At 41.5% G+C, this 23,184-nt stretch overlaps 1 protein-coding gene across 7 annotated transcripts in view; it reads right to left on the bottom strand.

Annotated features, from left to right (window-relative positions):
* Dtnb (dystrobrevin beta) overlaps positions 1 to 23,184 on the bottom strand; it is a 182,391-nt gene that overhangs the window by 82,481 nt on the left and 76,726 nt on the right. For all 7 annotated transcript variants that reach the window (XR_008722336.1, XR_008722334.1, XR_008722333.1 and 4 more), the window contains exon 8: positions 12,601 to 12,725. Coding sequence is in view for 2 of the 7 variants with exons in the window: in XM_055626281.1 (XP_055482256.1) it covers positions 12,601 to 12,725 (125 nt within the window). In the remaining 5 variants the exon portion in view is untranslated. The remainder of the gene's footprint in view (positions 1 to 12,600; positions 12,726 to 23,184) is intronic.

Genomic DNA, 23,184 nt, shown 5'->3' on the forward strand with positions numbered 1-23,184 from the left:
ACACACACACACACACACACACACACACACACACACACACACACACAAGATTTAGGTTTCTGACAGGCAGACCGAAAAGAACAGTTTTTTTAATATATTTAAAATTTTTAATTAAAATGTTTTTTCAGGCTGAAGAGATGGTTAATCTGGTAAAGTACTGCTGTGCAAACTTAAAAACTTGAATTCAATCTCCAGAAACCACACAAGTGTGAAAGGAGAGGAACAACTCTAGACAGATATCCTCTGACTTCCACGTGTGCTCCTGGCATGCACATGGCTGCACAGGCAAATCACGTACCAAAAAAAGAAAAAAAAAATCTTGAATTTTTGTTTTGTTTTTTTTGAGACAGGGTTTCTCTGTATAGCCCTGGCTGTCTTAGAACTCACTCTACAGAGCAGGCTGGTCTAGAACTCAGAGATCCACCCACCTGCCTGTATCTCAAGTGCTAGGATTAAAGGTGTGTGCCACCACTACTCAGCTGAATTATTCTTTCTTACAGGTACATATTGTATGTTGAACATGCCTTCTTCCCCACACACGCTATTCTCCTCCCTTTCCCCACACTTCTCTCTCTTAAGAGGAACAGTTTTAAATATAGGTTGTCTTTAGTTGGTGCGTACGTCTGTCTCAAAGCAGCCTCAGATGTCAGTCGTCCCTTCCACTGGTTGGAGTTAGGATCTCTGTTCTTGCTCACTGCTGCCTGTACTAAGCTAGCTGGCCCACAATCTCCCAGCCACGTCTCCATCTATCTCTTGGTTGTGGTATGCTGGAACTATAGACAGACACTTGTACTACTGTCTCTGGCTTTTTATTTTGGTTCTGATAATCCCATCTCAAATTGTCAGGCTTGTCAGCAAGTGCTTAATCACTTAACCATCTCCCCACATACATGTGAAAGGCACATACACACACACAGGCACACGTTCACACATTCATAGCGATTCAGTACTAGCTGCAGTTTCTGGCACCCATGGAGGGACTTAGAACATGCCCTTAATGGGTAACGAGAACTTCTGCAGACTGGTAGTTGTCTTGGGGATTGAGGTGGCTTAACTGAGGATGGCCCCACAGGCTCATGTCTGCTGCTTGGTTGGTGGAACCATTTAGGAAGGACTAGGAGACGTGACCTTCCTGGAGGAGGTGTTCCACCAGCAGGGAGCTCTGAGGTTTCAAAAGCATATGCCATTCCCAGCTAGGGCCCGCCTTTCTCTGCTGTGTGCTTGTCTATGAGATGTGAGATCTTAGCTACTGCTCCAGCCTTGCCTGCCTGGCCTGCCGTCTGCCAGGATGGTCATGGGCTCTAATCCTCAAGAAGCGCAAGCCCTAGCAAGCTATTTCTTCTCCAAGCTTTTTTTGACTATGGTATCTCTTTACAGCAATAGAAAAGTAACTAAGACAGGGCTAGAGCTGTGAGCTGCAATTTATAGTAAATTATAGTAACTTTTTTGGATGGTGGAAATATCTAAAACCAAATGGTAGTGATATTTACAAAATGCTATAAATTCGGTAAAAGTAATGTAACTTGCCAGGCTGAGCAAATTTTATGGTATATGAATTTTTTAACTTATGAACTATATACTTAAATTTTGTTTAGATAACTTTTATGTGTTGAAAATTTTTTTTATTTAACTTTATGTTTATGGGTATTTGCCTATACTAATGTCTGTACAGCATAGGTGTGGAGTACCTATGGAGGCCTAAAGAAGGCGTTGGATCCCCTGGGAGATGCAGGTCCTGGGATTTAAACTCAGGTCCTCTGGAAGAGCCATCTGAACCACTCAGCCATCTCCTCAGCCCAATTTTACGTGTTTTTAATGTGATTTTTAAAAAAAAGAAGCAGAAGGGGACTGGAGAAGTGGCCTAGAGGGTAAAGTGCTTGCTGTGCCAGCATGAGGAACTTAGTTCACATTCCCAGCCCTCACGTAAAAGCCGAGCATGACAGCACTTCCGTAACCCCAGGGCTTGGGGCTGGACTCACTGGCCAACCAGTCTAGCTGAACCAGTGAGCTCCAGGTTCAACTGAAGCCTGGTCTCAAAAATAAGGCGGGGAGCAACTGAGGACGACCCCTCTGTCCTCCATATGCACACACACGCACACATAGCTACATGCACACCTCCACATACAGATGTATAACGCACACTTGAAAAGGAAAGCACAGGGCTGGAGAGATACTCAGCAGTTAAGAGCATTGGCTGTTCTTCCAGAAGACCCAGGTTCAATTCCCAGCACCTATATGGCAGCTAATAACCTTCCAAACCTCAGCTTCAAGGAACCTGAGACCCCTTCTCTGGCCTCCAAGTGCACTCCATGCATGCGTGTACAGACATACATGCAAGCAAACACCTATAAACATCAATTTTTAAATGGTTAATATTAAAATAAGTTTTTAAAAAGCCAAGGCATTCTGATTTGCGGACATGAAAGAGTCTAGAGTTTAAAAGCAGGTGGCTTTCTGTGGTCCAGCGTTCGACACCTGGGAAGACCCCAAGGGCAAGGTGAGGCGCAGCTGCTTATAAACAATTACTTACCCTCCTGTGAGTAAGCCCTGGAAGCCCTTAGCTGTAGTAAATAAAGTTGGAACTCCTTAACTCACCACAATCAGTAACTACATGGCTGTTCACATGGACATACCTCTGTCACCCATACACACAGAGAAGTACACACGTACCCTCAGCCTGCACAGCGGGCTGCCAGTGCGGGCTGCCTTGCAGCTTGGGCTTCAGAGAGCACTGTGTGCACTGCCAGGTTCTCCAAACCACCCCAGTGCTGGGAAGATGGGTGCGGAGCAGCCATGCTGTGGCCTAAGAGCCATGTCAGCTTTTACACTCTACGATGTATAAAAAGGGAAATCAAAAGCAACTTTTCTTCTTCCAAAACGTCAAATGGTATAGGTCTGAAATTCTAGTGCCTGACAGAGCACTGGGGAGTTCCTAATCATGCTTGCCACCTAGGGCACCATTTTCAAAACCATTACAGTAAAACAAGACTTCTGTGCTAATTGGGAAAGTCATCCTGGACTACAGAATCAAAGATGACAAGTATTCAGAAAAAGAATACAAAGAAGCACAAATGTTCGAACTTGTCAGTTTTCATTCATGCTTCCTTAAAAGCAGTGGGTGGCATGATTTTTTAAAATGAAGGACCAGGCAATGAATGTTGGGGTTTGAGGGCTATCATGTGTCAGCTACAGCAACTCAATCCTGTCACTGTAACTGAAAACAGCCATGAACAATAGAGAGAGACAGGGACACAGCTCCGTTTGGTAGAATACTTGCCTAGGAAAACTGAAGCACTGGGTTTGATTCTCAGACTACATACACTAGGTATAATGGTCCAGGCCTGTAAGCCAAGTACTTGACTGTATGATCAGAAACTCAAGAGGATCATGGGGCTGGGGTGATAACTGGTTGGGAAAAATACTGCAAGCATGAGGATTAGTTTTAAAACCCTCAGAATTCACATAAAAACCAGGTGGAGATAGTGGCTCACCTGTAATTCCAGTGTTTGGAGCAATCCAAATTGGAAAGCTCCCAGTTTAGCAAGAGACCTTGCCTCAGTATAGAGTGCAGAGCAGCTGATGAGACACTCAGCATCAACCTCTGACTTCTACACGTCTGCACATCACGCTCTAGCCCACCTCACCAAGGCTGGCTTCAATCCCCAAGCAATCTGCCTGCCCTAACCTCTGGAGTACTTAGATTACAGGCATGAACTACTATCCACGGCTCAATATTCTTTTTATTAAAACCTACCTTTATTTTTATAAATAATAAAAATCTAATTCTTAAAAACTTAATTAATCTAAAGATGCATTAAGACTTATCCTCAAGAGCTGGCGAGATGGCTCAGCTGGCACAATAACTGCTGAGTCCATGTGAAAAGCCATGAGTGGCGGTGCATGCTTGCAATGTTGGGTAGGCAGAAACAGGAGGATCCGTAAAGCTTGTTGGTCAAATCAGCAAGCTCCAGGTTCAGTGAGCTACCTTGCCTCAAAAGATAAGGTAGAAGGCTGGTGAGAGGCTTCAGTGGGTAAAGATACTGGCAGCCAAGCCCGATGACCCTAGTTCAAGACCCAGTCCCAACGCCCTAGGGAGAATCAACACTCATGTGTTTTCCTCTGACCTCTACAGATCCGCTGTGGCTAGCTGGCATTCCCCCTACACTCAAAATAAGTAAGTGTAATAAAAAGGAATAAGGAGTAACTAAAAACACATACCTGACACTGATCTCTGGTTTCACATATATATGTGCTACCTCCCTCCAAATTATCTTTAATATTTAAAAATAAGAAATTCAATCCGAGACAGTGGACCACTGGCCGGCTCTCACCTGTGAGCTGCGGTGTGGCAGTTCTGTTAAAAACCCAACAATTCCCCTACAGGCTCTTCTTGCCGGGATATGAAAATAATACAGCCAGTTTTGCTTTCTGTCAGAAATAAATAGCCACAAACTGAAGTGAAACAGCGAGTAACCTCCAATTAAAGGAATTAGGTTTAAGGACGGTATGGTTAGATAATTAGAGCCTTAGTAGTAACAAATTGCTTGAAGCAGAAATTTTATCAAAGACAAGAGCTGCAAGTTGTATGAAAATGTTTTCACCAAGAGACAATTTTTTTCAGGGACTTAGAAGAAAAGTTGCTAGAGTGCTGATAGACAAATTAGTTTTGTTTTGAATATAAGCCCTGAGATTTTAGAAACCTTGTTTACTTGACATTCTCAACCACCCCCAAAAGGAGATAAGGAATAATGGCTGCCATCTAGTGGAGGCTTTTGGGAAGTGTAGGGACATGACCATTATGACAAAAACAAAAACAAAAACGATAACTGTGTCATTCATTCATTTATTCCTCAATATACTTGTGCCCTCCATGGTCTGAGCACTACTTCACACACTGAGAATTCAGCAGGGAGTAAGCCAAAGCCTTCTGGAGTACACATCTTTGTGATATAATTCAACTTCCTCGAGGAAAAGACTTGGAAAGTATTTACTTTTGGGATCCTAGCTTCTTCCTTAAAAGCTGTTTCACATACACTGTCCTTAAAGACTATCCTGAGGTAACTGAGAGTGAACTGAGGTCTCCACTTTCCTCCCGTCACATCCCACCGCTTCCTTCTGCGGTTCAGCCAGCCGTGTCACGGTTACCCTAAGTTCCCTGAAACTCGCCCCTGGTTCAGGCTACACTTTAACTGCTGCCTGTTTTGCCCTAGGGCTTCTTAGCACTACAGGAAGCAGGGGAAATGGAGAGAAGGCTGAGAAGGGAGGGGGACCTGGACACCAGGCCCAACGAACTTGCTTTGTTCCTATGGAGTGAGGGGGCTGTCATTCAACCAAGACCTTGGTTGGCTTTTCAACAGGCTAGCGATAGCTGTACCATACGGATTTCCGTGAAGGCTGATGAAGCGGAGAACTAGACTGCTGGGAGTCCCCAGTGTCAACATCTCACCTGCAAATCTGTGGACCTGAACAAATCCCTCTTCTATGCAAACAATGAAACAGTCAAATATACTTTATCTCATGGTCAGCTTAAATTTCCACCCTGAATTCCTACAACAGTTTTGAAATTTTTGTTTATTTTTTTGAGACAAAGTCTCATGTATGCTAGGCTGGCTAAGGCTATGTGAAACAAAAGAGCTGGGGGTGATTTTCAACTCCTGACCCCGCCACCTTTATTTCCTTTCTGCCAGGATTGCAGAAGCTTGCCATATACCCAGGTTGGAGTTTTAACTTTATTTCTTGTTATGCAGTAGTGGTAAAACACAAGATTTTGTGTGCCGGATGTGTAAATTTTGTGTGTACTTACATGTGTGTGTCTATGTGGGCCAGAAATTGACACAATATTCTACTTAATTTTTGATTGAAGGTCTCACTGAGCCTGAAGCTCATCTGTTTGGCCAGCCTGGGTAGCCAATGAGGCTGTTATCCCAGCACAGCAGTTACAGGCACAGCTCGCAGTGTCTGGCTTCTTGCATGGTTCTGAGATTCTAAACTCAAGTGTTCATGCTTGCATGGGAGTCATGTTACCAGCTAAGCCATCTCCTTAGCCCTAATCACCACACACCCTCTTTTCTGTTTGTTTCGAGGTAGGGTTTCTCTGTGTAGCCCTGGCTGTCCTGCAATTCTCTTTGTAGACCAGGCTGGCCTCAAACTCATTGATCCACCTGCCTCTGCCTCCCAAGTGCTGGAACTAAAGGCATGAGCCACCACTGACTACTACTTTTCCTTCTTCTTCTTTAAAAGACAGGGTCTCACTAGGTCACCCTGGTTGACCTGGGATTCACTGTGTGGATCAGGATAAGCTTGAGCTCACAGAGATCCTGTACCTCTCCACCAAGCCTTACATACCCCCCCCCTTTTTCTTTAAAAGATAAAGTCTTACTCTATAACCTAGACTGGTCTGGAACTTCCAGTACTCTCCTGCTTCAACCTTCTAAGTACTAGGATTACAGGCATTAGCTACCATACCAACCTAGGACAGTTTTTTTTTTTAATTAATTTTTATTTATTTTGTTGGGAGGGGCACAGCTTGGCACAGAAGTTAAGGTTAAAAGAAACTTGTGGCAATTGGTTCTCTACTTCCACCGTGTGGGTTTTGAGAAGCAACTTCAAGTCATTAGGCTTGGTGGCAAGCACGTTTACCAGCTGAGACAGAGCACTGACCCTCAACCATGGAGTTTTAACTTTGTTTCTTGTAATGCATTAGGTAAAAATATAAGTTTAGTTTTTTGCTTTCTTTGTTTGTTTTAACAGAGTCTCACTTTATGGCTCAGGCTGGTCTGGAACTCACAGCAATCCTTCTGTGAGACTCCTAAGTGCTGGTTTTGAAGGTATGACTCGCCACAAACAGCTAACTCTATTTATTTGAGCACATATGTGTGTATGTTAGCATGTGTTCACATGTATATGGTTACACATATGTGCGTGTGTTTGGAGGCCCGAAGCTGACGTCAGGTGTCTTCCTTGATCACTGTCTTCTTTATTTGTACAGATATGGTCTCTTGCTGTGCCCAGAATTCACAAATCCCAACTAGTCTGGTGAGCCGACTGGCCATAGGGATCCTCTCTATGTATTACAGACAGCTGCTATGCCTGCCTGGCTTTTATGTGGGATCTGGAGATCTGAACTCCTGTCCTCATGCTTCTGTGGCAAGCACTTTATATACTGAGCCATCTTCCCAGCCCTAACCCTCAGGTGTCTAATGCCTTTATAACATCTACACAACAGCCCAAAGCACCACGGTTCTTACCTGGTGCATGACCCTTCTCTAGCTGGCCTCTCCTCTTTCATTCTTATCCTGTTCCTTATCTTAGCATGCTACACAGTGAGGTTTTTGTTTGCTTTTTTTATTTTTAATTTCTTAAAATGGAAAACCTAATAAGGCTTCCTATCTACAGATCTTCAGTTCAGGATAATGCCCATCAACCGGCAGCAGCCCATGCCTCCCTGGCAGCTCACCCTGGAGCCTCGTGGCTCTGCTCCTAATGCCTTTTTCTGCCAGGACACTGCACCCTCCACAGCTAATTCTTAGTCCTCTCTGGCTCCACTGTAAATGTCATTCTTCATGAGTGCGTTTCCTAGCTTGGCACCAAGATAAAGACAGACCATAAGGTAAAGACATCTTGTTACAGAATCAGTTTGCATATTAGGCCAAATATGAGATATTATTTTCCAAAGATTCAAAGTAAATAGGATAGTTCTAAATACAATGGAACAATTATGAAACTGATCAGAAACCATGAAACTGGTTCATCAAGAAATTCTCAGGAGATTTAAAGAAATCCCTAAGCTCCTTGGTATTTAGTTCAAAGCATGCCAAAGGCCCACGGCTGAAGAATATTTAACACAAGGAAGCTATTCTTTCAGGTAAAATTTCAGACATCTTTAAAAGGCATTTATCTGGTTGGTGAGATGACCGAAGGTGATGGCCTGCCCTGGGATGCAAATGATGAGAGGAGATAACTGACTCCCAAAAGCTATCCTCTGATCTTCACAGGTCATGAGAATGGCACGTGCTCACGCACATACCCACACACACTAGGTACATACATACATACGGCTCTGATCTGACTCCAGTTATACGGCCTAAAATTAAAGTGTAATTATGAAGTGACATGTCAAATTAGGCAAAAGGCACTCTGCCTCTTGTTTCCTGACGGTAGCCACTAATATCTGCCTGTTGGTTATCGTCTGTATATGTTGTATATGTTTTTATGCATTCACACAAATCAGATGTTTTTGAAGTTTGGATAAATAGGTTCTTCTGTGAAGGTTCTACTGTAACCAGAGTTTCAAGTGAAAAGCCAGGATCTGGCAGTCCCAGCTGACTGGGCAGGACCACCTGTGTGAATAAACCAATCAAAGAAAGAAGTGATGGTGAAAAGCAGAGAACAGAGAGCAATTCAAATGGCCACATTAGGAAGACGGGGCCACATCAGTGATGGGGCTGGAGAGACGGCTCAGAGGAAGAACACTTGCTGCCCGTTCAGCGGACCAGGGTTTGATTCCCAGTATACTCACATGGTGGCACACAAGTGTCTGTAACTCTGGTTTGGGGGACACTAAAGACAGTGATGAGAACTTAGACTTAAAACCCAAGAAAAAGGCAGCTGAGAAAATGATAAGCAAAACTGATAAAGGACAGGAAAAGTGAACTTTAGCAACGGACAGAGCTAACTCAGAAATGTCTGAGAAAGACAGAGAAATCCTAAGAGCATTCCCACTCTAATGTTGATGATACTGGGGACGGTCCGTTCATAGGTCTGAAGTGCACCAGCAAGAGCGTAACAAATGATGCAGGAGACTGATGGAGACGAAGAGGTGAGCAAGCAAGAGTCCCTGAGCCTCATGAAAAAAACCAGCCTCGCGCTCGTGACTAGGTTTAGTGTCTGTGAGATCTGGCTTCTGAGAACACAATCCACTTCAGCTACAATATCAATCCCTTTAGACATTGTGGAAGTTCTCTTTGATGTTACCACTGTTTGTAAGTCACCTACTAATTACTTTAATTCTAGAAAGCTGAGCAAGAGTGCATCAGCATGGACAGGGAACTCTTTTGTTGTTGTTGTTGCTTGATTTGGTTTTGGTTTTTCAAGACAGTTTTTCTTTGTGTAGCTCTGGCTGTCCTGGAACTCTCTGTAGATCAGATTGGCCTCTGCCTCCTGAACGTTGGGATTAAAGGCATGTGCCCCCATCGCTACCACCCCAGGCAGAAGAGGTCTTAAAGTCTACCAGTGACATTGCCTTACATCATATTTGTCATATATTTTCACATAAGTGCAGGCACAAAATGATTGATTGATTGATTGATTGATTGATTGATTTACTTACTTACGTACTTACTTATGTGGGGTGGTAGAGGGGGAGGGTGAAGGCCAAAGAACAACTTGTAAGACCTGGTTCTTTGCTTCCACCATGTTGGAATAAGGACTCAAACTCAGGTTGTCAGGCTTAGTGGCAAGTACCTGTTGAGCCACTTTGGTTTTTCTTCAATAGTTCCTGCTTTTAGTTGATACCTGAGTAGTTTTTGTTGTTGTTTTTAATACAGTATTCTGCCTGCATGTGTGCCTGCATGCCAGAAGAGGGAATCAGATCTCAGTATAGATGGTTATGAGCCACCATGTGGTTGCTGGGAATTGAGCTCAGGACCTTTGGAAGAACAGCCAGTGCTCTTAACCTCTAAGCCATCTTTCCAGGCCCCACTGAGAGGTTTGTTTGTTTTTTAAATTATTACTATAATTATTATTTGGGTGTGTGTTGTCTGTGTGCTTATGTTCCTGCAGAGGTCAAAGGTCAACACGGGGTAGTGTTCATTTTTTGAAACAGGGTCTCTCAATAGGGCTGGGGCCTATCAGCTAGGCTAGGATGGCTGGTTAGCAAACCCCAGGAATTCACCTCTCTTGATCTCTCAGCACCAGGATTACAAGGGTGTTCGGTGTTTTAACGACTTCTGGAGTTCAAACTTAGAGCCACGTGCTTGCATGATAAACGCTTTACTAACTGAGCCATTTTTCCAGCTCAGTTTTTCTCTTATAAAACCCAACAGGGGCAAGGGAAATGACCCAGTTGGTAAACCACTTGCTATGTACTCCTGAGAGCCTCAGTCTGGATCCCCAGGACTCATGCAAAAAGCTGGCGTGAGGCACACACATCTGTAGTTCCCGTGGTGGAGAAGGAAAGAGACAGGTGGATGGCTGAAGCTCACTGGCTAGTTAGTCTAGCTACATAAAATGAGCTCCAGGGTTGAGAGGCCTTGTTTTAAAACTCAATGATGTAGAGATTGGCTGAGAAAGACAGTCAACATTGACCTCTGCTTTCCACATTCATGCAGATATACGCACATGTGTCCCCACACATGTACCAATATACACTGATAAGACATGTACTATATACCATTCACACTCGTTTTTTAATGAACACATACTGAAATTTGGCTATTTAGTAATGCTAACTGTTTTTGTCTTAAAGCCTTTCTTACTTATTAGAAAGAGAGAGAGAAAAATAAACAAGGAAAACTGAAGTCCAGATTCACTTATAAACAGTGACAAACCTAACAAAACAACAACAGACAGAATTCAGCCGTGTTTTGGATAGCCAACCTAGGTCTGTTCCAGGAATTAAGAGTGGTTTTTAAAAATAGGGCTGGGAATGTGGCCCACTTGCCTCATGTGTGGGAGGCCCTAGGTTTAATCCCTAGCATCACAAACACACAGATACTCCACAACTAATGTAATTCACTACATTAATTAATAGGGAAAAAGAAAATCACACAAATCTCAAAATAGAAAAATCTGATAAAATTCCACATCTGTTCATCACTAAAATCAAGCACTCTTTGGAAAGAGAAATAAAAGGGAAGCTGATTAACCTGATTAAATCTATGAAACCAAGCCCATCTCTGCTATATGACAGCTGTAAGCATTCTCTTTGCGATTACCATAAAACAAGAATGCTTATTACACCCTTTCTATTCAGTATTGTATGGGGTATTGTATCACAGTAAGACCCTTTGCTCCCCAAAAAGTACAATTAATTTCTGAAAGTCTAAAAAGTGAAAAGAAACAAAGCCACCATTATTTGTAGGTTATAAAAATATTTATAAAAATTTTTTTTAAAAAGTGAATACAAATTATTAGAAGCAAGGAGCATGTTAAGAAAGCTAAGTACACATTACTCTAAAATACAAAAGCCATCAATATTTCCATACCTTACAACCAACTGATAAAAATAATTAAGAATAGAACCCATTGGCATGGTAAGATATTTCCCAAATTCATAGGAATTATACACTTAGAGCAGGGGCATTTTATGAAATACAAAATATTGTCTTGAGACTTTCATAGGAAAAAAGACACTATTTGTAACTGCAACAAAATATATGGATTCCACAGGAGTCAATTAATCAAGTGTTACACTCCAGTCCCAATACTAGGAAGACTAAAGCTAGCCTGGGCTAAGAGACAGCTTAAGGTCAGGCTGGGCTAAATAGTGAGATATTGTCTCAAACACCAGAACAAAACAAAACAAAATGCCCCCAAAAACTCAACAAAGAAACGAATCTAACAAATATAACACCGCTTCTAAGTCAAAACTGTAAGCTTTACTTAAAGGCATAAAAAGACATTTAAGTGAATGCCAAGAAATCATCATGTTTGTGAAACAGAAAATTTACTATTATAAAAATGTCAGTTCTCTCCAATTTGATCCTTGGGCTCAATAAATCAGTAAAAATCTGAACAAAGTTCCATGAAGAATCCAATAAGCTGATTCCAAAATTTGTAAGAAACAAGGACAAGAATAGAGACGACACTCCTAAAAAATATTACTAAGTCTCTATGGTAACTGAGATAGGGGGATTTTTGGCAAAGCCCAAAGAACAGGATAAAGTCCCAGAAACCAGCCTGTGTACGCTTGGAAACAACTTTTTTCTTACATGCAGTAGCAGAGGTTGAACCCAGAGTCTGTGCATTATGTGAGCACAGTACTACATCTCTGGAATTTTAATTTTGATGACACTACCAATAATAGGTCAGGAGGGAAATAAGTGAATTATTAACCTCCCATCCCCCACAAAAAATAAATTTGGAAGCAAGTTATTGTTCAAATGCAGACTGTTGAGTGTGTGTGTGTGTGTGTGTGTGTGTGTGTGTGTCTGTGCATGTGTCTGATTCGACATCATACCACACAACAAAAATCCACTTCATACGAACTGAAGACACAGCTTCACAACTCAAACAGACACGAGCATACTAAAGCATAATCATGAGCTGCTGCACTGGGTGGCCTTTTTGTTGTTTTGTGCCCTTAGATTTGAACCGATAAAGCTCTGTAGACATTCATTCCCATGCCACGTGAATATCTAGGTTACGTCCCTGTGGGTTTCATGGCCACAGAGAAGAAACAGCGGCCACAGTGAAGTTTGAGAAGGACACACACAGTGCCAGACAGCCCCACTCAACACCACCATAATCACGCTCTGCCGTGCTCGTGTTTCTGGAGGCTGCTGTGCCATCTTGACGGAGGAGCGCAGAGAATACGGATTCTTACGGCGGTCTAAAGAGCTCAGCGCTGACATCAGCACAGCCGCGCAGGCGCATACTTACACTATATGGGCAAGGTCAAGTGGTTTCTCTGGCTGCTCGGGAAAGACGGGATGTGGGGGTTCTCTGGAGGGTACGCATCCCAAAGATTTACTAATTGCATGGCTCAGCTTCTTTGCAGGGGATTTCTGTGTCAAAGGAGAAAATGAGGAAATGAGACTTTTCAGAAGAATCAGTGACAAGAGCGTAGGAAACACTTTTCAAGCGCAGGGCAGACTTCACTGCGGTCAGTGTCCCGGGGCCTTGTGAGAGGAGCCAGCAGTGCTTGCGATGCTCCTGCGGCCTTTCCATTCCTACGGCTCTTCCCGTCCTTCCACCAGAAAGTCAAGTTCCGGGGCTAAAGAGAGTGTTCAACTTCCTCTGGATATCTCTACGTATTGTGAATTCCCTTTTTATGAGGTTTCTGGGTCATTTCTGGTTAAGATATTAGGTGATTCCCTCCCAGGGGAAATTTTTGAATGGGTACAATATAAAAAGGCTAGGAAAATGCAAAGAACACATACAACTGTGCATGCTAGCAAATCAACTGCCTAAAATATACCCCTAAATGCTAGAATGTTTCCAAGTCAGACCAGGTACTGTGGTACAAAAGCCTGTAATCCCTGCATTCAGGAGGCGGTGGCAGCAGGATCAAGAGTTTAAGGCCACTGATAGCTATCCAGCAAACTTGATGCCATCCTGGGCTACATAAGTTTCTACCATGAAACAAGAGAAAAGTGAGACAGAACATTTGGCATCAAGGGTCTGTATGTGCAAATGGATTTAAATAAGTATAAGCCCGTATATAAGCAGCCAACACAGACCTGTCACTATAAATGATGATGTACAAGGCACCAAAAGAAGTTAGGGTTCTAACAATTTCCCTGGAAAGCAGAAACACCAATTCTCAAGACTGTTCTTTAAAATAGCAAATGTGCACAACCTGAATAAAATCCTACAGTTATATCGAACAGAACATTCCATTCCCTATTTACCCCACCTCTTGCTTTTTTTTTTTTTTTTTTTTTTAAGTTGGCAAGTAAACCTAGGTCTCATCCTTCTGAGCGATATACACCTACGGCCTCTGAAAATTCCCAGAGTCTCTTTACATACACTGCATGCTGTCCATCCAATTCCTGTTAAATAACACTGCTGTCTGAGATTTTGCCAGGATATTAATGAAAAAGTAAGTTTGAGTACTTCAGTCTGCTGTCTATATAACTTATTATCAAATGTGACACTTCGGCTAGAGCGCATGGCCTGTGTGCAGCCACACGCCTCATCAATACTGCATTCCCTCTCATTATTTATTAGGCAGTATCCCACTGTGGAGCTCAGATTGGCCTTCAGCTTGCAATCTTGCTTCTGCAGCCTCAGATCTCGGGCTTACAGGTATTTACCGCCATTAAACATTTATATCCTGCTTGCTGCAGTATTCTAACACCACATAAGCACAAATCTGTTTTCCCTTAAGACCATATAGGCAAAGTCAATGTTTGATTGTAATAAAGATGAAGTAACAGCAGTATCTTCAGAAACTCTGTATTTTTGATATCTCAGCAATCACGGACCCTTCAATCCATTTTATTCTGAAAAAAAAAAAAAAGTCTACATCTAATCTAGTTTCTCCATATTGCACACGGCAAAACATATAACATTCTGAGCTCTCCCCCAACTGCTCTCTGCTTCTTTCCCTTTGCCCAACAAGTAGCTATGATGTGATTCAGACCTTCCCCTCTAACCCATCTCTGATCGTAGACTCTCGCAAGCTGATAATCCATACACACTAAGAGTTAAAGAAGCCAGGTGGCGGCACGTGACTTCAATCCCAGGGTTGGAGTTAGGCAGCTGGGCCTCTGTGAGTTCAAGGCCAGCCTGCTCTATAATGTGAGTCCAAGACAGCCAAGGCTACACAGTGAAACTGTGTCTTGAAAAACAAAAATAAAAAGAAGAAACACTGTCATGTTCCACAAGAATACATGCATCCCCAACTTGTCTCTCTTACCTACTTCCAAGGAGCACACTGCTGCGTATCACGTTCCTTAGGTTTAAAGACCTGGGAATATGCCTTTTCCAAGCCTATCCTTCCCCACCAGTCTTATATAAGTTCCCTAAGCCTCTGGAGTATCTCTCTTCTGTGAAGGTTTTCTCACCAGTCCATTGGCCAGTGACGTTTCTCTAGGCTACTCATGGCCTCGTGCATATGCCCACCGTCACCCTGACCATGCTTCAGTGTTTAATTCCTTTTCCATCCTTGTTAGACTCTTGCTTCTTAAGGGACCAGCTATGTCTTATCCATCTTTGCATTTACAGAGCCTATTCTTAGAACAGAACATGTGACTTGAACATAATTTTCTAGCTTTATTTTCAGCTTTTTGTGTATGCATGAATTACAAGTGGGAGACAACCAACGAAAATTAAAAAGAAAATAGTAGCTGAATTCACCTTTACAACTAATCTGTAGAATTTCTTGATTTGTTGTTATACCAAAGAGCCACCTGGGCCATTAATTTATACAGTCTATATGGAACAGATTTACTTTAGCACCATCCTGAACACTAAGAGCCATGAAATCACAGGGTTAATAAACATTAAAATAAGCACACGACTACTAAAGTAAGTGTTTGCATTTGTAAACCTTAATAATCTTAGCAATATTTTGCGGTATTTGTGAAAATACTGCTTTAAGTCAGGGCTTAAAAACTATATCCAGTTTTGTGCAGGCCAGATAAAGGTACCTGTCACAAGCCTGATAACTTGTGTTGGATACCTAGAAGCCACATGGTAGAGGAGAGAACATGGTTGTTTAACCTCCACATACATGCTGCAACCTATGCATGACACCCCCCCAGCACAAACAAATAAATCCTAATAATAAAAAAATACCATCCAATTTCAAGCCTCAAAAAAACAGGCATAGGGCTAGAAATATAGCTCAGTCATCAGAAGGCTTGTTTTTCATGCACAAAGCCCTGGTTTGATCCCTAGTCCCACATAAACCAGATACGGTGGTATTCCTGTAATCCCAGCACTCAGAAGGTATGAGGAGGATTAGAAGTTCAAGGTCATCCTTGGTTACATATCAAGTTCAAGAGGGTATAAAATGTGGACCATACTTTCGAAAGCTATAAAGCTGTAAGTGTCATCATGTCCATCTATGCAGTATCCTGCCTAAGAAACAACATGACAGTCACTCTGAGGCTTCTTGTAGGCCTTCCCTTGAACCCCACCACCACCACCTCCTTTTCTCCTGGTAGGCACTTACATGGATTTTGTATTAATAATTTCCTTAGCTTTATGACTTCTGTAATTGTGTAAAATAATACACTGTTCAGGAATGTTTAAAACCTACAGAGGCTAAATGTACATGTATACATGACCAGCAGCTTACTTTTTCACTCAAAATTGTTATTATTTATCTATATGAGCATACATAATTGCAATTTACATATTTTCTTCACTTCCTGGTGGAACTTTCCTGCTTAGTTCACTATAAGTTAGATATTCACTCCACTGCTGATGAACACTTGGTTTGTGTCCATTTGGTCCTGTCATTCATACTGTTGCTACTAAGTTTTCTAGCACATGATACTTGGTGGCCACATGTAAGAATGTCATAAGATTTGGACTGTTGGCTTGCATGGCTGTGTATATTTCAATTTTGGTAACTACTCCAACTCATTTGCTCTACAAAGTGATTACACTAATTTCCCATCAGCTGCATGGGAGAGCTCCTGAAACTCTGCACTCTCTCCAACTCTTGTTACTGCCAGACACTTTAACATTTGCTGGGCCCGTGGGTAATAATAAATGGTACTGTGATTTCAACTTGTGATTTCCTCACAACTGAAAGTCATCTTAGCAGACTAGAAACTGGCGGGGATTATCTTTCTCTTACTGCCTTGAATTTCTTTGACACATGCAGCCCAGGCTATTCTCAAACTTGTTATGTGGCTGAGGGTGGCTCTGAACACGAGGTCCTACTGCCGCCAGAATTCTAGATCCCTGCTACCCAGCCTAGCTTTCTTACTGGTTTGTAACAATTTTATTTTTGTATTTTAAACTCAAGAAAGTTATATTGTATAACTTCTCCGTTAGGTTTCTCACTATTATATTTTTAATGAACAGCTACCTTTAATTAAATAACTACTACTTTCCAAATTAAATAACTTTCTTCCTATTTTATGCCTCTTCTATGTTTAAAAAAAATTCCCTCTGAGGTCATAAGGGTATCCCGCCACATAGTTCTATGAAATCTGATCATTTAGAGCAGGTGCAGTGAAAATGTAAGCGTGATAACGTGAATTTGATCCCAGAAAATTGTTCTCTGATTTCCATGTGCATACCACCCCCGGAACTGTACACTGAAGTTTTGTCATTTATAGATTTCATATTTAAGTCTGAATATATTTAGCTAGGATTCTTTTTAAAAGTTGATACAATATATATTTCTATGTGTGTGTGTGTAAATATATATCTCCCAGGTTAGTCTCAAATTCATTGTCCTCTTGCCTCCCCAGCACAGCACTCATAAATTTTGATAGATAAGAGAAAAAAAAACATTTTTTCCCTATTTGAATAATCAATTGTATAAGGTCACCCAACAGGCATTCCATCCTGGGCAATACAACATCAGTCTAGTTGCTGCGACTTCTCACCCACTCAGCGACAGCAGAGTCTGTGAGCAGTATTTTCTTCCTTTTTTTTGAGACAGGGTCTCACATGACTCTGGCTGTCCTGGGAATTCACTCCGTAGACCACGACTGGCTTCTAACTCACAGAGATCTGCCTGCCTCTGTCTCCTGAGTGCTGGGATTTAAGGTTCGAGCCACCATGCCTGGCATCATTTCTCTGAATTTTTGGATAAATGTGCCATTTATACATACTCCCCACATACACAGCCTGTGGAAATTTCAGTGGGAGCTGACCAAATCCATCGATAAACTTACAGAGAACTGGCATCCTTACACACAGAACAATCCTCTCCATGAATGTTTTTATCTTCTTGTCTGCCTGAGCCACCTTTAACATCTTTCTACAGTACTAAACGCCCATCTGTCAAGGACCCGTGTATTCTTGTTATTTATTTCTAGCTATTTTCTGTAAAGCTTTGTGCATAGCAATTCTGCATTTTAAATGTGGCTTAAAAATGTAACACAAAAATTACCATTTTATTGTTATTTATTTCTGTGTATATGGCTGCAGTTACACCATGGCTTTAATCTGTGTGTGTGTGTGTGTGTGTGTGTGTGGTGGTGGTGGTGGTGGTGGTGGTGGTGGTAATGCCTGTATAGGTACCTGTAGAGTGCAGAAGAGGGCACTGGGTCTTCTGCAGCTGGAGTTACAGGTAGTTATGAGATACCCAGTTGTGAATGCTGGGAACCGAACTCGGTCATGCGTAAGAGTAGTGCCTGTTCTTAACCATTGAGCCATCCTTCCAACCCCTTCTGCTCATTTTTCAATTACATATTTGAGGAGCTTCTAGCTGAGTTCCTTATGTAGTCCAGATACTAACCCTTATGAGACAGGCTACTCTCCACCATTCCATAAAGGGCTTCTTCACTGTTGAGTATTTAATGCACCCAAGTTTTAAATTTTGATGGACTTCAATTCATACATTCAATTCATACATTGCCCTGATGCTTTTTTTCATTCTAATGATTTATCCAGGAAGTTTCTCCAGCTCTCTTCATGGTCAGCCACCAAGTAGTGATTTTGTTACCTTTCATTTGAAACAACTTTTCTTTTCCTTGTTTACTATTCAGGGTTGCCAACAGAACAGCAAATAAAAGCAGCTTTAGCATATCTCTTTATTTTGCTTAAAATTCTAAAACAAACTGCCTCCATGTCTCAGCAGTGAGCATAATGGGTGCGGTGAGTTAGTAAGTACTGTGTTGGGGATGTTTCTTCTATTTGTCCTTTTCTAAGATTTTTCTTACCCTTGTATGCATGTTTAAATTTTCAGTGGATTCTGGTTTTGTAAAATTCTCACCTAAGTTTTTGAGCCAATTAAATGGATTCAATCCATCATACTATAAATCTATGATAAATTATAATACTATGTCTGTTGAAGACTGGCAGTTTATGTCTCCAGAAGAAAGACCTAAGCTCCAAAGCAGACTTAAGACTGAAAACGAAGACGCCACGTCCTTTTAAATTTTTCAAAGCTTAGGCCTTAGCTGGGCAGACTATCAACTAGCTCATCTGGTTAACCCATCCACCTAGCCCCATCCAGACACATGGCCAGCTCTCCTCCCAGGCCCACCATCATGCTGTCTCCCATGAAAGGGACCTTCCTCGTTACTCCCTTTCTCGGGAATTCCCACCTTCCACTTCACTCCCTCTCTCTGCCCAGCTAAGTGGCAAATCAGAGTTTTATTGACAGCTGGTACAGCCATACAATACACAAGCTATCCCTCTACATAAGTCCTTGATTTATTGGAATTAAACAAACAAGTGTGGTCACGATGTATCTTCTGGGGGCTGGAGAGCTGACTCTGGATAAGAGCACTATCTGAAGTTCAGTTCCCAGCTACCACATGTGGCTCACAACCATCGGTCATGGGATATGACTCAAATACATAAATAAGTCTTTTAAAAAAGATTTACTAGCAGAGCCTGGTGGTGCATGCCTTTAATCCCAGCAGAGGCAGAGCCAAGGGGATCTCTGTGAGTTCAAGGCCAGCCTGTTCTACAGAGTCCAGGACAGCCAAGGCTACCCAGAGAAACTCTGTCTCGAAAAACCGAAAACAACAACAAAAATATGATGTTTCTTTTGTGAACAGTTGTTGATTTCTTTTCCACTATTTTGTTTAGATTTCATTTATGTCTACGTGTGAAAGTGGCTTGTCATGTTCCTTTTTGTTTGTTTGTTTTGTTTTCTAACTTGTTGGCACCAATATAATTAAAGCCTGAAAAACAAAGTAGAAATGCTTATTAGTTTTTCTAGAACCTGAGACTTTTTCTATAATACTGGCATTTTTCTTTTTTTGAATGTTTATTCATGCAAAGCCACTCAGGCCCGACTGTTTCTTTTGTGGAAAGATATAGTTTCCTTAGCGCTCCGACCCCCCCCCCCTGAAAATCAGTTTCCTGATGCCCCACTCAGTCTCCGTCCTTCTGGGAGGTAAGGCTTTGCTATTTGCCGTGGCTGGCCTCAAACTATCTATGCTCACGCTTTCGGCCTTCCCAAATATCTGGGTTTTCTACTCCGTCTGGAATTGGCTTTAGCGAGCGTTGCTGTATTAGGGATTTGTTCACATCAACGAAGTTCTCGATACCTGAACACATGGAACCTTCTTCTATGGTTACTGACTTCTCAGAGAATATAATCTATGTCATATGGATTGTCTTTGGGGGCTTCTTATGTGTTTACTAAGGATGAAATCAGGAACGGATACATTCAAATCTATAAGAATAATTGTATTTTATTATGTACAGATGTGTGTGCATTTGGGGAATACACGCATGTGTGCCAGTGCACAGGCACCTGCGCACACACGTGTCGGAGGCCAAAGGATGGTGTCCTCAGCAGCAGTACCTCCTTGGAGACCGGCCTGGCTCCAATCAATTAGACTAGCCTGCCTGGAGAGGGAGTCTCAGAACTACTCCCAGCACTGGGGTTACAAGCACGTTCCACCGCACCTGGGGGCTGAACCTCGTCCCCGTGTTTGCAAACCATGTGCTAGTCCAAGTCCGCCATCCCCCAACCCTTACACTGGAATTGTCCACATGCTTCATTTTTATCTAAGTCTAACGGCTGTTGAGAAAAGCGTGCTAACAGGCTATTTACTGTATTGTGCTCTTAATTCATTACATACATATGCAATGTATCTATGATAATATATACGTATATATTAATTCATTACAGATACAGATCGTATCAGAGAACAGCCTGCAGGGCTTTATTCTCTCTTCCCACCACGTGGGCCCAATGCGTAAGACTTTGGTTATCAGGCATGGTGACAAGTGCCTTTATCCACTGAGCCGGCCCACAGGCCCATTGATTTTAATTTTTAAATCTTTTTTTTTTTTTTTTTTTTTTTGTGGGGGTGTCGAGACAGGGTTTCTCTATGTAGTCCTGGCTGTCCTAGAATTTGCTCTGTAGACCAGGCTGGCCTCAAACTTACACACACACACACCTGCCTATGTCTCCTAAGTGCTGGGGTTAAAGGAGTGTGCCACTGCTGCCCAGCTCATTTTTAAATTTTATAGTTAGTTTATTACGAGGCACGATCAATGTAGAATTGTTCATCTTTTTATCTTTGATAAGCTGTATCTCTGGCAAGAACTCTTTAAAATTGAAATTAAACATATAGCACACAAAATCTGCCATTCTTTTTTTCTTTCTTTCTTCTTTTTTTTTGAGACAGGGTTCACAGAGATCTGCCTGTCTCTGTCTCCCAAGTGCTGGGATTACAGGCATGTGCCACCATGCCTGGCTCCAAAGTCTACCATTCTAATAGAGTTAATTATGTTAAATTATAATACTATTATATATTATACTATTATAATTTATATTATATATATATAACTATATCTTGTGTTAGTATTATAATTTATATTATTATAAATTATAATACTAACACAAGATATAGTATACTTAAGCATATAATTTAATCGAATTTTTTTTTCTGATAAAGATTTTTACCTCAAAATTCTTTTCCCAAGATTAATATGCTTTTACTAAATGTCTTTTAATTAGTACTTTGCTTGCTGTGTCCTTTTTTAACTCTTAATATTCCATTTTTCTGTCTTTATTTCTAGCTATCTCAGAAACTGCATGGGACCAGAATTACTTCAGGTTCTGGCTTTTTCTCATTTTACTCTATATTTTGGCATTTGGCATTTGGGCAATTTTACTGCTTGAATCAATTCTCCTAGTGGCTGCCTCCTAACTTCATATATATTTTAATATATGTGTAATTTAATAATAATAATATAAAAATAAGATTAGATATTGTTTATATAATAATTATATGTACATATACATAGAGGTGGAGTCACAATGACAGCCTTATCTATGCCAGGAACTTCATCGGTGCTTTTGTACTGAAAGGCCCATTTAGACCTGGTAACAGTCTTATGAATTAGGTGTCACGGTCTCAACTTTAATGTGGTACAGAAAGGAAAGCCCACAGAACCAGCCACTTCAGCATGTCTTTTTCCTTTCCAGCCACAACCCAGCTCCTCAACAGTGAAGTTACTTAGGGGAAGAATAAGGGAGAGTAGGAGGAGCCTAGAACAATGTAGCATTCTTCAGAGCAGCTGAAGAAAGACACCCACGCCTGGTGTGGGACACCCAAGCATCGCAGTGGCTGAGGGGTGCTGTCCGCGTGGAGAGTGGGAGGTGATCTGCACCTCAGTGTTGCTCTGGGTGTTACTGAGCTAGGCTTGTTTCCTCTGGCGGCCATGGACCAGCCTCCAAGACACTGATTTACTTTTTTTTTAAGTTCTGAGCTCATGTCACTGTATTTTCAATGAGCCTCCAGCTAATTCCTCGAACAGCACACTCTTCAGCCAGGGTACATGATGACAGGCCCTGACACCTGGGAGCATGACAGCCTACCAGAAAAAGCTCGAGATTGCTGCCTTTGAGGCAGCTCCTGTCATTTCACTTCTAATCACCCCCTCTGGAACATCATCCTGAGCTCCGGGCCTTGCCATCTGAAAGGACTCAAGCAGAAAAGTACCCTGCAGTGGAGGCCCTTGATCCAAAGCCTATTAAATCTTCCAATAAGTCTGGAATCTTCTGTATTTTAACACGAACACTTTATTCAGTAGCATAAAATCCTTTCACTCGAATCATGCATGTCTTGACCAGTTTCACATAACAGCTGCATGAGCTGCATCTTATTTTAAGCCCAGGAAAGCCAGTTACTGATAACCAACTATCATTACCATTATTACTACTACTACTATTGTGGGTTAAAATTCACGCCTGCTTATCAATTCCACTGAATGCACCATGTCCCAAGTCTTCCCTCATTTCAATTTACTTTTCCTTATAGTATTATCCTTTCTTTGTTCCAATAGCAATTGATTTTTTAAACAACAGATTTATTTTTTTCCTTAAAAAAAAAATTTATTTGTCCTAAATAGATTAGCCAGGCACAGAATTCTGCAACAATCTATTCATTCTTCTCTCTAAGTCCTTCCATTGTCTCTTACCATTTCCCACATTTCCCATCTTTTATCTATGTTCACTGTCCTATATCCTCAGAATCTTCCTCAGATTAATTTCTCGAATTTTCTTTCTAGCTGCCTCTCACTTGCTGCTTAGCCCTTCATTAAGCTTATCCTTAATGGTTTTTTTCTTTTTCCAGGAATTCTATTTAGCCTCCTTTTTCATATTTGCTTGTTCCTTTAAAAAATAAAAAATAAAAATAAAAATAAAATCCCTAATAGCCTGATGTGGTAGCTTACACCAGTGGTCTTAGCACTCAAAGAGGGTCATGTAGGAAGATCAGATAAAATGAGGCCATCTATCTCAAACACAACCAATGACCTCCTCCTATCAAACAAAACAATTATTTTTATATTTCCAATTTTATTTCTTTAGCTATCTATCTATCTATCTATCTATCTATCTATCTATCTATCTATCTA

The sequence above is a fragment of the Psammomys obesus genome, unplaced genomic scaffold (assembly GCF_907164565.1).
Source record: "Psammomys obesus unplaced genomic scaffold, mPsaObe1.curated_primary_1811, whole genome shotgun sequence".
Classification (NCBI taxonomy): Eukaryota; Metazoa; Chordata; class Mammalia; order Rodentia; family Muridae; genus Psammomys; species Psammomys obesus.